The sequence below is a fragment of the Cajanus cajan genome, chromosome 11 (genome assembly GCF_000230855.2).
Source record: "Cajanus cajan strain Asha chromosome 11, NIPB_CcT2T_4, whole genome shotgun sequence".
NCBI classification, from domain to species: Eukaryota; Viridiplantae; Streptophyta; class Magnoliopsida; order Fabales; family Fabaceae; genus Cajanus; species Cajanus cajan.
This window is the reverse complement of record NC_138527.1, coordinates 30,363,722-30,380,882: the sequence shown is the minus strand read 5'-3', so window position 1 is coordinate 30,380,882 and position 17,161 is coordinate 30,363,722. Positions and strand designations below refer to the sequence as shown.

The window sequence follows — 17,161 nt, the reverse complement described above, 5'->3', positions numbered from 1 at the left end:
TGGCCAAATCGAAGATGCCAAAGCCACGATTGGTCTTTGTAGCACATCTTGAGACATTGTGGGCCATCACTTTGAATGTTGAGCACAAACATTCTATTTCTCATCATTGGCACCTTTGTAATGAATCTACTTGTGTTATCTCTTATAGAAAGGTTATTATTCTTAAGTTGAATATCATAACCTTTCTCTAAGAGTTGTCCTAAGCTCAAGATGTTGCTCTTCATGCTTGGCACATAATATATGTTGGAAATAAATTGATGTTCTCCATTCTTTAGTTGGATGAGGACATTACCTTTTCCTTCCACCGCCACCTTTGATTCATCTCCAAAAGCCACGTTTCCCTTTACTGATTCGTCAAGCTCTACGAACATGCTTCTTTTCCCACACATATGGTTACTTGCTCCACTGTCAAGGTACCACTGATTATCCTCGCCCTTATCTTGGCCCTTGTAAGCCAATAGCAAGGTACCATCTTCTTGACACCTTTCTTCAGCATAATTGGCTTTCTCTTCGACTTTATTTTTGTTAGGGGCTCTACATTCAGAAGCATAATGTCTAAACTTATTACAATTGTAACACTTGATTCGTGACTTGTCATACCTTGAATTCGGATTTCCTCTCCCACGACCTCTGTTAGAGCTTTCTCCTCTCTGGTTATTATTGTTAGGCCTTCGTCCTTGTCCATGTCCATATGCACGCCCTCGTCCTTGTTCTTGACTATAACTTCGCCTTGATTGGTTGTGTGCATTTTCTTCTTTTCTTGAATCAACATGTGCCTTGAAGACTTGTTCCACGATCTCTTCCTTCTTCTTTTTCTTTTCTTCATAAGCTTGCAACGAATCAAGAAGTTGCTCTATTGACATGGCCTCCAAGTCTTTTGTTTCTTCGGTAATGGTGACAATATGTTCAAACTTTGGATCCAATGATCTAAGAATTTTCTCCATAATTCTTACATCATCTAACTTCTCACCATTTCTTTTTAGGTTATTAGTAACTGTTAAAACTCTCGAAAAGTAATCGGAGACTAGTTCACCTTCCTTCATATGTAAAGCTTCAAACTCTCCTCTCAAAGTTTGAAGACGTACCTTTTTTACTTGATCTGCTCCCTTGTAAGAGATCTTGAGCTTCTCCCATGCTTCCTTGGCTGTCTTGACTCCGAAAATCTTCTCAAAAGTATCTTCATCTAATCCTTGATAGATTAGACAGAGAGCTTTCTTGTCTCTCTTCCTTGAGTCTCTCAAGCTATCCTTTTGAGCTTGAGAAAGACTCTCTACATTCTCTGGTTCGGTGTGGCCCTTCTCGACCACCTCCCAGACATCATGTGCACCAAGGAGAGCTACCATCCTTAAGCTCCAATTATCATAGTTGCTCTTGGTGAGCATCGGGACTTGAAAAGGAACTCCAGTATTTGCCATTTCTCTGAAGATCTTATCTTGATACCACTTTGTTGGGAAGAAACTTTAAAGGCTAGAAGGAAGTGTTTAAGATTGGGAGAGGTTGGAAGATTTTGAGAGAAAGAAAGGCTTGTTGTATTGAATGTTTCTAAACTTTTTGGCTTACATCCAAATGATACAACCATCCCCTATTTATACTAGTGGCACCTCCTTAACCAATAGTTAGGATCTTGCCACCACAACATTCATCTAAGGGCTATAATTCATTCTCTAGAACTTTCTAAAACATTCCTACAATTCTAAACTTTTCTAAACTTATCTAGAAACATCTTATGGATAAACATCTATAGATATTTTGTACATCATTCTAGAATCTTTTAGATAGGATTTTCTAGAATTCTATTTGGGCCTTTGCTAATATTGGGCTTTTATCTTTTAAGCCCAACATACAAAATCAATTTATATTCCAACAAAGTGGAGTCCCTGAGTGGTGCCAAACCACCTCATTGGTCACTGAACCACAAGTCTATGGAAGAGAGAAAGACGAGGATAAAATTGTAGACTTTTTGGTCGGTGATGCTTCCCATTCTTAGATTTTAACTGTCTATCCAATTATAGGTCTAGGAGGACTTGGAAAAACAACACTTGCTCAACTCATTTTCAATCATGAGAGGGTAGTTATCCACTTTGAGCTAACAATATGGGTATGTGTTTCAGAAGATTTTAGTTTGAAGAGAACAATAAAAGCTATCATCGAAGCAGCAACTAGGCATGCTTGTGAGGATTTGGAACTAGAGTCACTACAAAGAAAACTTCAAGATCTACTTCAAAAGAAAAGATATTTGCTTGTTTTGGATGACGTGTGGTATGATAAGCAAGAGAACTGGCAGAGGTTGAAATCTACATTGGCTTGTAGGGCAAAGGGTGCTTCCATTTTGGTTACTACTCGTCTTCCAACTGTTGCATCAATCATGGGAACAATGCCTCCTCATGAATTATCAGTGCTATCCGAAAATGATTGTTGGGAATTGTTTAAACACCGAGCCTTTGGACCACATGAAGTAAAACACGAAAATCTTGTGGTTATAGGGAGGGAGATAGTAAAAAAATGTGGAGCGTGGTTCTATGTTAAGGAAAGCAACATGTGGAATTTACCACAGGATGAGAACTGTGTAATGTCAACCTTGAGGTTAAGTTATTTAAACTTGCCAATAAAACATAGACAATATTTTGCTTATCATGCAATATTTTCCAAAGATAAAAGAATAGAAAAATAATATTTACTTGAACTTTGGATGGTTAATGTATTCATTTCATATAATGAAATATTAGATGTTGAAGATGTTGGTGATAGTGTGTGGCAGAAATTATATTAGAGATCATTTTTTCAAGATATCAAAACTGATGAATTTGACAAAGTTACAAGTTCCATGATACATGATCTTGTTTATACGACTTGGAAAGTGGGAAAAAAATCATAATTCTTAAGAGACAAATTTTGTGATATAATTTAGTTTAATTTATAATTTAAGAATTTTATGCATTTTTTATGCTCATCTTGCATTACTTATACTCACTATATTTCATGTGGTTTGATATTTTATTTAAATTTTCATTAAATTAAAAGAGGATCATAATTAATATAAAATGTGTAAGATTAAAATAGTTTTTTTTTTTACGATTCTTACTGAGTAAAACAAATAGTTTTTTTTATATTTGTGTAAATTGAGTCTTTTAATTATAAATTAATTATTAAAATAAAGTTATATAAAATCAAAATATCTCCAAATTCTTCTTTAATTTGAACCTCAAATTATTGATATTAATTTTCTTTGATTTGACAATAACAATTCTATTAGTACCAAAATCAATTAACTATTAATATCTGGTTGTTGATAAATGGAGGATCAGTATAAATTAGGAGGGCCAAAATTACCAACAGTTAACTCAAATACTCGTAAATTACGAACAGGTAACCCCTTTTGGATGACCCAGATTCTGCGATACTCAGATCAGACCGAGTAAAGTGTAGAGGAATTACGAGATTTTATTTATTTTATTTTCATCCCTTTTTTAATAATCATTTAATTCAATTGTTACTGCATCATTTAAGAAATGGAAAGGCCATATATATCATTAATCAATTGGTTCTTGTCATTTATTCTGTACCGCCATATGTGATATGTATGAACTGATACATCTTTCTAATCAAGAATTTGTAACAAACACATGACAAATTATAAAAGAAATGTATTATTGGCTTTCAAGAATGAAACTAACAGAAGATATCATACATTCACATAATTGAAACAATGAGCCCATAATGCGTCCACTAACAAATAGCAACTAATGATGAGATAGTCACTCAGAATACATTCAAACTTCTATTCTTATCTGCATTCATCAAATGACTCACAAATTGGTTAATGTGCATATCAGAGCTGCCTCCTTCACCAACCGCTTCTCTAGCCAACTTCTTCCACTTATTGGCATTCTTCCTAATCTCTTGGCTTCTTTCACCCTCCATTACATCCTTCAAACTCTTCACAAACTCTTGCTTCCTTACAACTCCTTTCTCATCCTCCTTTGGCCACACACCAACCTCCCACACATCCTCCATAAACTTTGCATCAGGCAACTGATCAGCCCACTGTGGCAAACAAACAACAGGCACACCAAGGCTAAGGCTCTCAAGGGTGGAATTCCATCCACAATGTGTCACAAAGCAACCAGTGGCTTGGTGAGCCAGCAACTCAAGCTGGTTGCACCATGTCACAATTAGACCCTTGTCCTTGACCAAGTCTCTGTACCCACTAGGCAATTTACCATGCTCAGATTCTCTTAAAACCCAAAGGAAACTCACCCCACTTTCTTTCAACCCCCAAGCCACCTCTTCCATCTGCTCTGATGTCAAGGACACCATGCTTCCAAAGGAGATGTACACCACTGACTGAGGCTCCTTTGCTTCCAACCAATTGCTGCACTCTTCATTCAGTGGCTTCCATAGGCTGGCTCCATACCCTTTGTCCCCTTTGATCCTCCCATCCAAGTAGCCAGAAGGAACCATTGGCCCTATCATCTTCGCTGGAAAGAGCTCCGTTAAGCCCGTCATCACCTTTCAAAGGAAAAAAAATCATCACCAACAACGAATCAGACAAAGCAGAATATGCTAAACCAAGAACTGGAAAAAATAGTTAACCAATAATTTTTTTGATAAATCATTGAACCCAATCACCAACAGATAAAAAGACATCCACCAAAATTAATTTATATACATTAAACACAAAATAATTGAAAGTTTTATTTGACTGCAGGGAATCTGGGTCATTTTGTCAACACAAATCTTTCTATGCAGAATCAGAGAATATGATATAATAAGTAGATGCTCATATTATACAATAAACTATTAATCTTTTCCCCCTCGTTTTACTTTTTTTAATTTGATTCTTAGTTTAAAAGTTCTAATTTGACTCTTTAAAATATCTCTTAAATCAAATTATTGGTATGTCAATTTATCATACTAAAGTATTAACACGTGGTAAATGCCTGTCTAACATGACATCTTTCACGCATATCATGTGGATGGAAATTAGTATAATAAACTTACGAAACCCACAACTTGATATAATGAAAAAAAAAAATCAAAGTGGAATTTTTAAGTTAGAAAACTAACAACATACTTGAATAAACTTTTTCAACCGTACTTATAGAGGAAAAAGTTTTAAAAAAATTTCTAGTAACGCCTTAACGGAGTAATTCTTTAAAAAACAATTATATATATATAATTTATATAATTTCAAAATTGACAGCTAAAAGTGACTTTTTCTGTTAGAAACATTATTTTAACGCCAAGAAAATCAAAGTTGAGTACCCCATACTGATTTCTGTGCTCCATGTCAATTCTTACATTTACAACCACCGTTCCAAAAGCAAGAAAAGTAAAAAATGAAATTTGATTTTTTTTTTCTTGTTTTATCTAAACATGTAGCGAGTTGAAAGTAAGAAAAATCTAAACCAGTACCTCGCCTTCTAATTCTTCGAAGGTGTTGACAAACATCCAATCAGCTTCCTTGAGGTTAGGGAATTGGCTCAACTTCATGGCCATGTAAGCAGGGTAGCTTTGGGGGAACCTGACGAAGCTGGGAAGAGCGTGGTGATCCAAAGGAGGAAGGCCAGGAACAGAGAGGGGAAGGTCCTCCTTGTTGACGGGAACCCGAATGAAGCCATGGTGTATGCGGCAGAATATGTTGCAGACCGCCGCAGAGTTGGTGAAAAACGCCGCCCCATAAACGCCGTGGTGCTTGGCGACGTCGAGGGCCCACGGGAAGAAGGAGTCGTAGACAATGCAGGTGACGGGGGTGGCGCTCTGTCGGTGCTTCTGTACGAGGTGGGACAGTGTTCTGGAGCCGTTTGTTTTGAAGGAGGTGAGGAAGAGTTGGACGTTGTTGTTGGTCTGGGCGAATCCGCCCTCGTCGAAGCCGTCGGAGATGGGCTCCACGGTGATGCCGGGGGCGGCGATGGAGGCGGCCGTGTAGTGGGTGGTGGCGACGGTGGCTTTGACGCCCTTGGAGGCGAGCCTCTTGGCGAATTGGACCAAGGGGTTGATGTGGCCTTGGGCTGGGTATGGAAGCACAACCACGTGGGCGTTGTTTTGTCTCTGCTGAACCATGTTTGGAATCTTACGTTATGGGAGTGTTTGGTTTTGATGGGTTTTGGTTCTCACTTCTCACTCACCAGAGGCTTTATTTATAGGCCACTACGTGGGGAATGCGAGTTTGCGGTTGAGGGGGCTATAGAATAGAGTATACCATCGCTACAGTGAGGACCGACAAAGCACGAAGTGGATCGTAATATGCTAATCTTAATGTGCGCATTGAAAGAGAACCGTGTCGTCTCTTGCCTTTCTTTTAATTATAAATTACTTTATTGGTTTTTAATTTGATATGTTTATTATTAAAATGTCTAATTTAATTATTTAATTTTCTAAAACGATAAAAACACATAATAATAATAATAATAATAATAATAATAATGATGAAATCTATCATTATATGTACAAAATTTAACGTTATTAATTAAACTGAAAAAAGAACACATTCCATCGTTTTAAAAATTTAAAGAGTTAAATCCTTTTAATAATAGCATAAGCGGATTGAATAAAATAAATATATTTTTCTAACAATTTTTATTAAAATATATTATATATTTACGAAAAAAATGATATCTCTGAGGGTATTTGTCGCCCTTTACATCCATCCCTGCTAATAAAATAATTTTCTAATTAAAAAAAATTATCCATTCCATAACTATCCTCTGTTTTAGAAAATTATGTCCAAGTAGAATAAAAGTATTATTAAAACCCTTCTTAGCTTTTAAAACATTTGTATATTCAAAAGTTAAATTCAGTTTTGTCTGACTTTCAAAATAATGATAATAAGTTTGATTCATTTGCGAGCATACATGCATATTTTACGAATTTAATTAATTTGAAGATATTAAAGATATTTAAAAGAAATTAAATGTTGCATAAAATATTAAAACTAAAAATTATGTTACAAATATTTTAAAACAGAAATTGTAACGACCCGGCTGGCCATTCCACTCATCAACAAAACACACCAGAAACACTAGACAGAATAGAATAAGTATATAAATATAGAGTCTAGAATATAAGTATATACATATGTCCCGAATCCGACTAGAGTTAGGGTATGTAAAACCAGAATTACATCAGAAGTCACTATGCCTAGTGACTAAAACAAACAAAACATCCATAGACGTCAGCTCCATCTATCAGCTGCCGACTCATCGCTATCCACCTTCTATCCCTGCTCTGCTCCCGTACATAGTATGATCATAGCAGTCCAACCACATGGAATCAACAAAAGGGTAAGCTAGCATAAAAAGAAACAGCAAATAGGAGGTAACCCAGGCACCTCATCAGGGAATACTTCAGCAAAGTCTCTCACCACATCTATCTCAGAAATGATTCTCTCAGTCTCCACACTCATCATAGCAAGCAGGAGACAACACTCTACTCCATCCCTCAACCATGATTCAGCTTGACCAGCTGAAATCAATAACTCATCTTCCTCATGCGGAAAGATCAACCGTCTATTGGCACAATCTATAAGAATATGATTGGCAGATAACCAATCCATTCCTAAGATTATGTCAATATCAACCAAAGGCAAACAAATCAAGTTTACCTTGTACTTCTTCCCATTCACAACAATGGGGCAGCCAGCACACAGTTCAGAAGCGACTACTGAAGCAGAAGCGGGCGTCGACACTAGCAGTCTTAACCCCAAATCACACACAGGCACACCCAACATAGCAACACAGGTATAGGAAATAAAAGAATGGGAAGCCCCAGAATCAAACAAAAGCATCACATCCTTACCAGCAGCCTTGCCCTTCCCCTTCACTAAGTCAGAAGAAGTCGAAGCCTCAACACCCGTCAAAGCGAACACCCTACCAGCTGTAGTGGGTCTGTCACCCCTCTGAGTCTCAGTCCTCTGAACACTACTCCTCTGAGTATCATCTCTCTGCGCATCGCTCCTCTGAGTACTCCTCTCCGGTCTACTCCTGGTGGGACAGTTGAAAGACACATGGCCCATCTGCTGACATCTGAAACACCTGCTCTCAGTGTGTGGACAATCCCTGATCAAATGGGATCCACCACATCTGTAACACCTAAGGGAAGCACCTCCACCCTGTCCTACTCCTCTGGTAGTCTCAGCAGGTTGCCTAATGACAGGACCCCTTTGCTGTGGCAGGGGCCTATCATACGGCTTCCCCTGACTTCCACTTCCTCTCTTGGACCCAGCTGGTCCCTCAGCAGCTCTGATCACCCGGTTACTCCCTTCTAACCTCTCTACAATCTTCGCCTTCTCTACTAAGGCAGGAAACTCGGTGATGGCCATAGGCACCACCACCTTCTTCAACTCATACTTCAGCCCCTCAGCAAATTTTCTGCACTTCCAGGCTTTAGAAATAGCCTGCGAATAAAAACGAGCCAAGTGCTCGAACCTCAATGCATACTCTGACACAGACAACCCACCCTGATGTAATCGCAAAAACTCGGCCTCCTTGGCGTGCCTCACGCTCTCTGGATAATACTTCTCCATGAATACTGTCCTGAAGCACTCCCAACCAACTGTAGCTCCCCTAGTGGCAAGCATCTGGTAAGTGTTTCTCCACCAATGCTCGGCCTCTCCCACCAGCATATACACAGCATATGCCAACCTCTTCTCTGGAGAACACCCCAGAACAGTAAAAATCTTCTCTAACTCACGTATCCAGCGGTCAGCTACCTCTAGATCCGCTTCACCCGTAAACTGTGGGGGATGACACTTCCAGAACTCAGCTAGGTCCCGGCTCTCCTGTGACCCCGTGGGTCTTGCTGCACCAGCTGCAGCTCTCTCAGCTTCCATCCTAGCAAAATATGCATTCTGCTGTTGCATAGCCATAGCCATCATTTCTATGGCAGGGCTATCTGTTCGTTGGTTCTAGTCATCGTCTACAAAATAACAGCATCTTTAGTACACTACCACTCAACCAAACAACAATTAACAACACAGCAGTTCATCACACTAATCAGCACAACAAACAACACAACCAGGCAGCACAACACATAGTTAGCACAACAAAAGCCTAAAGGAACCACCCCCAAAGAGTGTCCACTAAACTCGACCTGCTTTGATACCACTAAAGTGTAACGACCCGGCTGGCCATTCCACTCATCAACAAAACACACCATAAACACTAGACAGAATAGAACAAGTATATAAATATAGAGTCTAGAATATAAGTATATACATATGTCCCGAATCCGACTAGAGTTAGGGTATGTAAAACCAGAATTACATCAGAAGTCACTATGCCTAGTGACTAAAACAAACAAAACATCCATAGACGTCAGCTCCATCTATCAGCTGCCGACTCATCGCTATCCACCTTCTATCCCTGCTCTGCTCCCGTACATAGTACGATCATAGCAGTCCAACCACATGGAATCAACAAAAGGGTAAGCTAGCATAAAAAGAAACAGCAAATAGAAAGATTTAAGTAATATAAACAACTACAACTATCAACACTTCATCAACATACATCCCATCGGTTTTTCAACATGATCATCAATAAGCATACAATGCGTCGTCACGCATATCAACTCGGGGATCTCCTACAACAACTCAGCCTTTACGGCCTACATCAACTCAGCCTTTCGCCCTACAACAACTCAGCCTTTCGGCCTACAACAACTCAGCCTTTCGGCCTACAACATCCAATATCAACACATAGTTCCACACAACTGTACAGCTCAGCATATCAACTTACAACACAACACTACTCAGCAACATACAACACCACTCATCTCATCAACATACAATACAACTTAACTTGTCAACATACAACACAACTCAACCTCATCAACTTCATTATCTACTAGTCACCCCATCATATTCATTTCAACACAACTTAGTATATAGTAAAATCCCATCCACGCGCCTGGCGCACTCGTGGTTGCGCCCATCGCAGCACAACCAGAGAGCACTAGGGACCGACACGCCCGGCGTAATACCTATTGCGCCCGGCGTGAGGGAAGGCAGAGACTTTCTCCAAGTCTCACGCTCGGCGCAATATAAATTGCGCCCAACGCCACCTCTGGCAGAGACTCCCCTAGAGTCTCCACGCCCGGCGAGACAAAGCCAAGCCCGGCGCCACACCAGAACCTCAAAAACTGGAGTCATCCACTGATATTTCGCCCGGCGCGGTTCCACCACGCCCAGCGAGGACCATCCAGAGACTCACACCCTCAAGCCCGCCCGGCGCATTCACCATTGCGCTCGGCGTGCTTGCCTAAATGAAGTCTCTGATGGTCACGCGCCCGGCGCGAAGAACTACGCCCGGCGTGATACCCAGCAGTAACCCTCAATCTTTCGAAAAATCTCATCAAAACATACAAAATCAACTTCCCAGGCACATGCAATCGGTTCAAATTATCACATTTCCATCCAAGAACCCAAAAATACTACCTTTTTCCACATGCAACAACAAATCAAGGATTTCCCCAAATTTTCTCAAAAACTCCGAAACCCCCAAAAAAACAAACAGTACTCATTCAACACAGCCATGAATCGACCATCAATAAACATCTAATGAGTTTCTAGAACTCATTCACAGCCAAAAACAGCAAAAAAAGAAAGAAAATTACTAGCTTCCCTTACCTGGTCTCAAAATTTTCGAGCTTCCGGGAAGAGACGTTTAAGGAACGGAGAAGAGAGGAGAGTCGAGGAAGAAGAGGAACTCTAAATGCTCAGCTAGCAACCTGAATTACTTCACACCACCACCTTGAATCCAAGAAATCGAGAGTGAATCAGCAAAGAGGAGAAGAAGAGAGTGAGAGCTTAGGGCAAAAGAGTGAAGCTTGAGTGTGTACGATTGAATTGAAAAGGAAAAAGGAATTAGGGTCTCACAGAAATGTTGTATTATATATTAAAAAATTTGTTAGAGAAATAAAATTAAATAAAATTTTGACTTTAGTAACTTTTTTGTCTCGTAAAATAGGTTTTTTACTTTTATTTTTTTAAAAAAAAACAATCATTTTTGTTTCTATAAATTTTGTTGTTTCATTTTCATACTTGTCATAGATTGTCCGGCAAATCTAATGGAAAAAAGTTACAAAATTATATGGACCAAAATAAAAAAGAGAGAAAATTATGGGACTAAAATAAAAAAAAATCAAAACGAAAATAAATAAAATTAAAATGATTAAAAAAACTAGAATCAAGATGATTAAAATTTAAATAATCTTATTTTAAAAAGACTAAAGTTTTATTTAAGTTAAATTTATAAAGTTTGAATTCTAATTTATAATTATACAAAAATAAAAACATTAATTTTTAGTGACCATATAAAAAATTAAACTTAAACATAATAAAACTTCATATTAATCCTGTAAAATTACAATCGTTTTCAAGATACGAAGAAAATATAATAAACAAAAAATAGTAAAAATAAAATGTCTAAATATGACATAGATATTAAAATGAATGATAGTATACTAGTGTGAAATAATAAAAAGAGGTTTGTATTATAAGAGATATTAGTATGATGTGAAAATGATGTCAATATAATTTTGTTATTTTTTCGGTGTTTATAAAAATAAAACTTTTGAAAATTAGAAGTTGATTATTAAAAAAAAAACGAAGGCGCATTATTTCTATGTCTATTAATCTAATATCATTAATCAAAACTTAAAGTTTATATTTAAATTATAATTAAGTAAATTTAAAAAATAATAAGCGGCAAAAACAAAATAATCTCTGCTGGCTTTTAATCATGTTATTGAGTTGGTATTTTTAATATAATTACTTTTTATTATTTTATATCATAAAATTTGAATATAAAACCTTGTTTAAAGAGATAAAATTTAATGCAATAGAATTAACAACTTGTTAGTAAATTATATATATATATATATATATATATATATATATATATATATATTTATATATATTAATTTTTAAAAATATTGTAAAAAATAAGAATTTATTTTTTCCTATAAAATATTGAAAAGTGCATGCTTTTGTGAATATAATAATTAAAGGTAAAGTGAGAGATGAAACATTATTTTATGTAGAAAGGTCAATTGTTAGAATTGAACAAATTGATACCGTTGTCGGCTAAAAGGAGTTTGAACATTCAATCCAGTTTCTTGAATTTGAATTCCTTGAGCGTTGAAATACAACTAACTAGCTCATAATCATAATTACGGTATCTACTTTCCAAATTCAACTTTTTAAACCCCACCAAAAAGATTACTTTCAACTTTTCTCATTTTTCCTTCTATTCCACATCCTTTAAGTATTTCAATCAGCATAAATCTTATCATTAAAGATTCCTTTACGTATGTAACTCTCCAACGTAATATATATATATATATATATATATATATATATATATATAGAGCATATCAAGTGAGAAGAATTTATTATGAGAAGGTGAGAAGATTAAAATATAACTCTTAAATTAATCAAGTGAAAGAAAATTTGGGATTTAATCAAGTGAGAGAAAATTAATCTAAGGGTTATATTTTAACCTTCTCACCCTCTCATAATAAATTCTTCTCACTTGATATGCTCCCTATATATATATATATATAGAGAGAGAGAGGAGGGTTCAAACGACACCGGTGTAACTTTTACTAAGTGTTACACCGCTCAATAACTTTATATTAAATGTGAAGTTTGTAAATCCAACCGTTAGATTGAAAGTTCATATCTCTTAGATTATATATATCAAATTTTATATTAATCTAAGATGATTTGATACTTCAATTTTATAAAACAAAATCGACGTAATATATTTATTTCAAAATATACTAAAATATGAACACTTTGATTACCATCAAGTTGTTGTTCAATTTTAATAAAATTTGACATACATATATAAATTGATATGAACTTTCAATCTAACGGTTGGATTTACAAAATTCACATTTAATTTAAAGTTATTAAGCGGTGTAACACTTAGTAAAAGTTACACCGGTGTCGTTTGAACCCTCCTCATATATATATATATGAGGAATGCTAATATATTCCCACTTATTTTTTAGTGGGAGTATATTAGCAACTTACACCAAAATTTTAGGACAAATAAATAACTCATTTATTTTGATTTAGTTAATTTGTACAAAAGATATTATAGTAATTTAATTTAATTTTAAAAAAAATAAAATATTTTTTCTCTCTTATTAACTTCATTCACTAAGTCATTTCATGAGAGATAAGAGAGAAATGAGTTAAAAAAGGAATTTAATAGGAGAGAGATAAATAAGTTAGAGAAAGAATTTAATAGAAAAGAGAAATGGGTTGGAGATAAAATTTAATAAGAAAGAGAAATGACTTAGTGAAAGAAATTAATAAGAGAGAGAAAATATTTAATTTTCATTTAAAATTAAATTAAATTACTATAATATCATTTATACAAATTAATCAATATTAGCATTCCCCACACACACACACACACACACATATATATATATATATATGAGAGTTATAATAATACCGGTGTAATTTTTACTAAGTATTATATCGTTCAATAACTATATATTGAATGTGAATTTTATAAATTCAACCGTTAGGTTGAAAGTTCATATCACTTTTTATGTTTATATCAAATTTTGTTAAAATTAAATAATAATTTGAAGGTAAAGAACTTTCAAGCTAACGGTTGGATTTACAAAATTTATATTTAATATAAAATTATTAAACGATGTAATACTTACAAATTTTAACGATCCAGCCATTAAATTTAGAATTCTTAATGCATAGATCAAATCTGCAAGTTTTTAAAAAATTGAAAACTATTTGATACTTCGTTTCATTAATTCAAATCAATGTATAAAATGATTTTATGATTATCCTTCAATTTCAATTAATGAAATAAAATATCAAGTAATTTTCATATTTTTAAAAAGTTTATAAACTTGATCTATGCATTAAGAACTTTAAATTAAACTATTGGATCGTTAAAATTTGATGTAAAACATGAGTTATTAAACAAAGTAAGTCTAAATAAACTTACTCCTAGAATAAACGAATCCCTCATTATATATATATATATATATATATATATATATATATATATATATATATATATATTACTTTTAGAATATTATATATACAAAATTTAATATTAATTTAGGATGATTTAATATCTCATTCTTTTAGAACAAAATTGATATAGTATATATTGTAATGACCCACTATGATCGATACACATCACGAAAATCCTCAAATAGCAACAAAACTACTCACATGCTTAAGATTTTATACTAATTCTACATGGATATGCATAATATGACATGTATACAAGTATAAAAGCAATTAGAAACAACTCTATAAATATATACCTATATGTACAATCATTTAATATAAAACAGTATAGAATCCTTATTGTCGGTCAAGAACGACTATACAAGCTATACGCAGTAACACTATCATCAACAAAAAAATCACAATCCTATCATCACCAGCTTCTCATACCTAGTCTTGATATACTCACATACAACATATGATCATCATAGTTCAAACCCTAAACCCTAAACAGAAAAAAGGTAAGCTTGAGTCGAAAACACTTATATATATATATATATATATATATATATATATATATATATATATATATATATATATATATAACAATCATATAATATACAACCTCACTCCACAATCATACATGATAGTTACAATATTCCAAGCAAACATGTATCTCATCCAAACCATGTCAGACAAGACATCAACAATGCCTATGAACACACCTCAATACGCATCATATGCAACATATCAACCAATACGTTGTCGTGCATTCACCTATGGAACCAACCCAATCGTTTTCACACCTGAAGCGTCGGCTCGATCACAATAAAATAAGATACCAATTCCTCCTCTGGTTTCTCGAGTCTCATCATTTACACTAGGAAAGTCCAGTTCCACCATCAAGAATAGTATAGTTGAGTATAAGCTTATCACGACCTTGACATGTGTTACCAAGTCACATATGAAATTTTCCACTAATTATCCTCAAGGAAGCATGCTACCTTTCTAAGTATTTGGTTAAAGGTTGTATCCCTTGACCATCTACCTTACTCAACCACTAAGGACTTGGAAGAGACTCAACACACCTCAAAACCTACTCCAAGAGATATACTTACTCCATGAGGGTTTTCCAAACAATGGTCTACCTGAGCATCTCTCCAAGATACCCCATGTGGGATCTTCAATTTCCAAAATAATTTCCTCTCTTCAAGTCCTAAGTTAGCCATCATGGTTTAATGCTACACCACATTTTCAGCATCTACACCTCACCATGCATCTATTATATACATCACATCTAGTCAATGCATATAGAAATCAATAACATCAATCATGTATAGCACACTAATGTTTAACACCTCAACCAAAAATAGCATATCAATGCCTAACACCTCAACCAAGAATAACATATCAATGTTTAACAATTCATTCCATAATAACATATCAATGCTCCATTAATTCATTAAACAATAACATACCAATCATACAAAACATATCAATGCTCATCACCATTTCAACTTCACAAAAATAGCATATCAATGCTTATTATCATTTCAAATACACAAAGATAGCATACCAATTCTTATTATCATTTCAAATACACAAATATAGCATACTAATGCTTATTATAATCATTATACATCACACAACATGCAATAGACACAAGTATTCTATTCATGTTCATCAAATTCACCTATCATATATACAACATGTATCAACATACAACTTATCAAAATCACTTATCCTACAATGACAACCTTCACATAAAACAACGCATAGGAAGTTTTACTACTCCTATCATGTTCATCCTTATCTCATATGAAAGACAAGAAAATTTTATACAACTTTCATGAAGGATTTAGGTTCTAATTCCATCATCTAACATGTTAAAAATTGTAAAAGCCGCAACAATTTGCCTAAATGCTGACAGCTTGACCTTTGCTAACTAAAATGGTCATAACTGGAGTTCTAGAACTCCTTTTTAGGTAATTCTAAATCCATTGGAAGGCTAACATACAAGGTTATAACTTTTATGAAGAATAAGAACAAATTCAGTCATCTATCCCCATCACTACAACACTCAATTTTGCGTTTCAGCACTAAATTTTTACCAACTTAGTTTCTCTCCATGGCTGCAACACTCAACCGTGGCTACAACACTAGATCTCTGCCAGTCCAGTTTCCCCACCGTTGTAGTGCTCAACCATGACTGTAGCATTGAGTGCAAAAATTTTCTGCACTTTCATGGCTTCCCCCTTCGTTCCTTACCTACACTTTACCAATTTTTCACCTAAATACGATCTACACTCATTATCTTTACTAGATTCTTTCATGCAACCCATAAACCACAAGAAAAACAACATGCATGCACCAAAACTCAAAGAAATCATCAACATTTTTAACATTTCGTCAAGAACACCAAAACCTTAGTTTCAACATGCAATCAACTTCGAATTCATCCCCATAGTTACAAATTTTAGAAATTTTACCAACTTTAAGTTCTTAATTCATTCAACAACCCAACAATTAAGCCAAAACCTAAGATTCTAGTTTTCCTTACCTCGATTCCGAGCTCTCTAAGGAAAAAGAAGAGGAAGAGAACAAAGAACTCCAAGGCTCTAGCTACTTGAATGAAGGAAAGAGGGAGAGGGAAGGAAAAGCAACTATGAGCTTCCAAGGTAGCACCCCACCACCACCACAACTTGTTTTTCCTCTTTCACGGGCCAACCACGGAGAAGGAAGGACTCCCAGTATCCGTAAAGAGAAAAAGAAGAAGAAGAAAATCAAAGAGAAATGTTACATATACATTTTAAAATATACTAAAATATGAACATTTTGATTATCTTTAAATTATTGTTTAATTTTAATAAAATTTGACTATATTTAATTCACTATATTTAATTTAACTTAATTATCTTACATTTAAAACTACAAAACTTATTTATTATTAAACCTATCATACATAACTTACTTATTAGTATTTTATCATTTAAAGTATCACATTAAATTATATAACAAAATTAGTTTCTCTCCGTCGATGATGTTAAAAAATTAAAACAAGACTTTTGAAATTATATAAACTAAAAAAATTAATTTAAAAGGCTAAAAATAATTTTTTTAATTAAAGATATTAAAAATATATTTTAAATCTAGATTTATTTTTCT

The 17,161-nt window shown here is 34.7% G+C and overlaps 2 protein-coding genes across 4 annotated transcripts; both read right to left on the bottom strand.

Moving 5' to 3' along the window:
• Nucleotides 1-3,631: 3,631 nt before the first annotated feature.
• LOC109801468 (UDP-glycosyltransferase 74B1) lies at nt 3,632-6,159 on the bottom strand. The gene is made up of 2 exons (XM_020362542.3): nt 5,416-6,159; nt 3,632-4,509 (listed from the first exon to the last, which is right to left on the bottom strand). Exons 1-2 carry the CDS (start codon nt 6,061-6,063, stop codon nt 3,760-3,762), a joined length of 1,398 nt encoding a protein of 465 aa, XP_020218131.2. The 5' UTR covers nt 6,064-6,159; the 3' UTR covers nt 3,632-3,759.
• An 869-nt stretch (nt 6,160-7,028) lies between these two features.
• On the bottom strand, nt 7,029-16,751 carry LOC145953290 (uncharacterized). 3 transcript variants are annotated; one of them, XM_083067221.1, is made up of 3 exons: nt 16,557-16,751; nt 10,625-10,747; nt 7,029-8,916 (listed from the first exon to the last, which is right to left on the bottom strand). In XM_083067221.1, the coding sequence occupies exon 3, from the start codon at nt 8,873-8,875 to the stop codon at nt 7,289-7,291; it is 1,587 nt and encodes a 528-aa protein (XP_082923347.1). In that variant the 5' UTR covers nt 8,876-8,916; nt 10,625-10,747; nt 16,557-16,751; the 3' UTR covers nt 7,029-7,288. The 3 variants fall into 3 exon arrangements, 2 of the variants coding, with proteins under 2 accessions (XP_082923347.1, XP_082923348.1); XR_014430830.1 differs by lacking the exon at nt 7,029-8,916 and adding an exon at nt 8,926-9,367; XM_083067222.1 differs by lacking the exon at nt 10,625-10,747.
• Between the last annotated feature and the right edge of the window lie 410 nt (nt 16,752-17,161).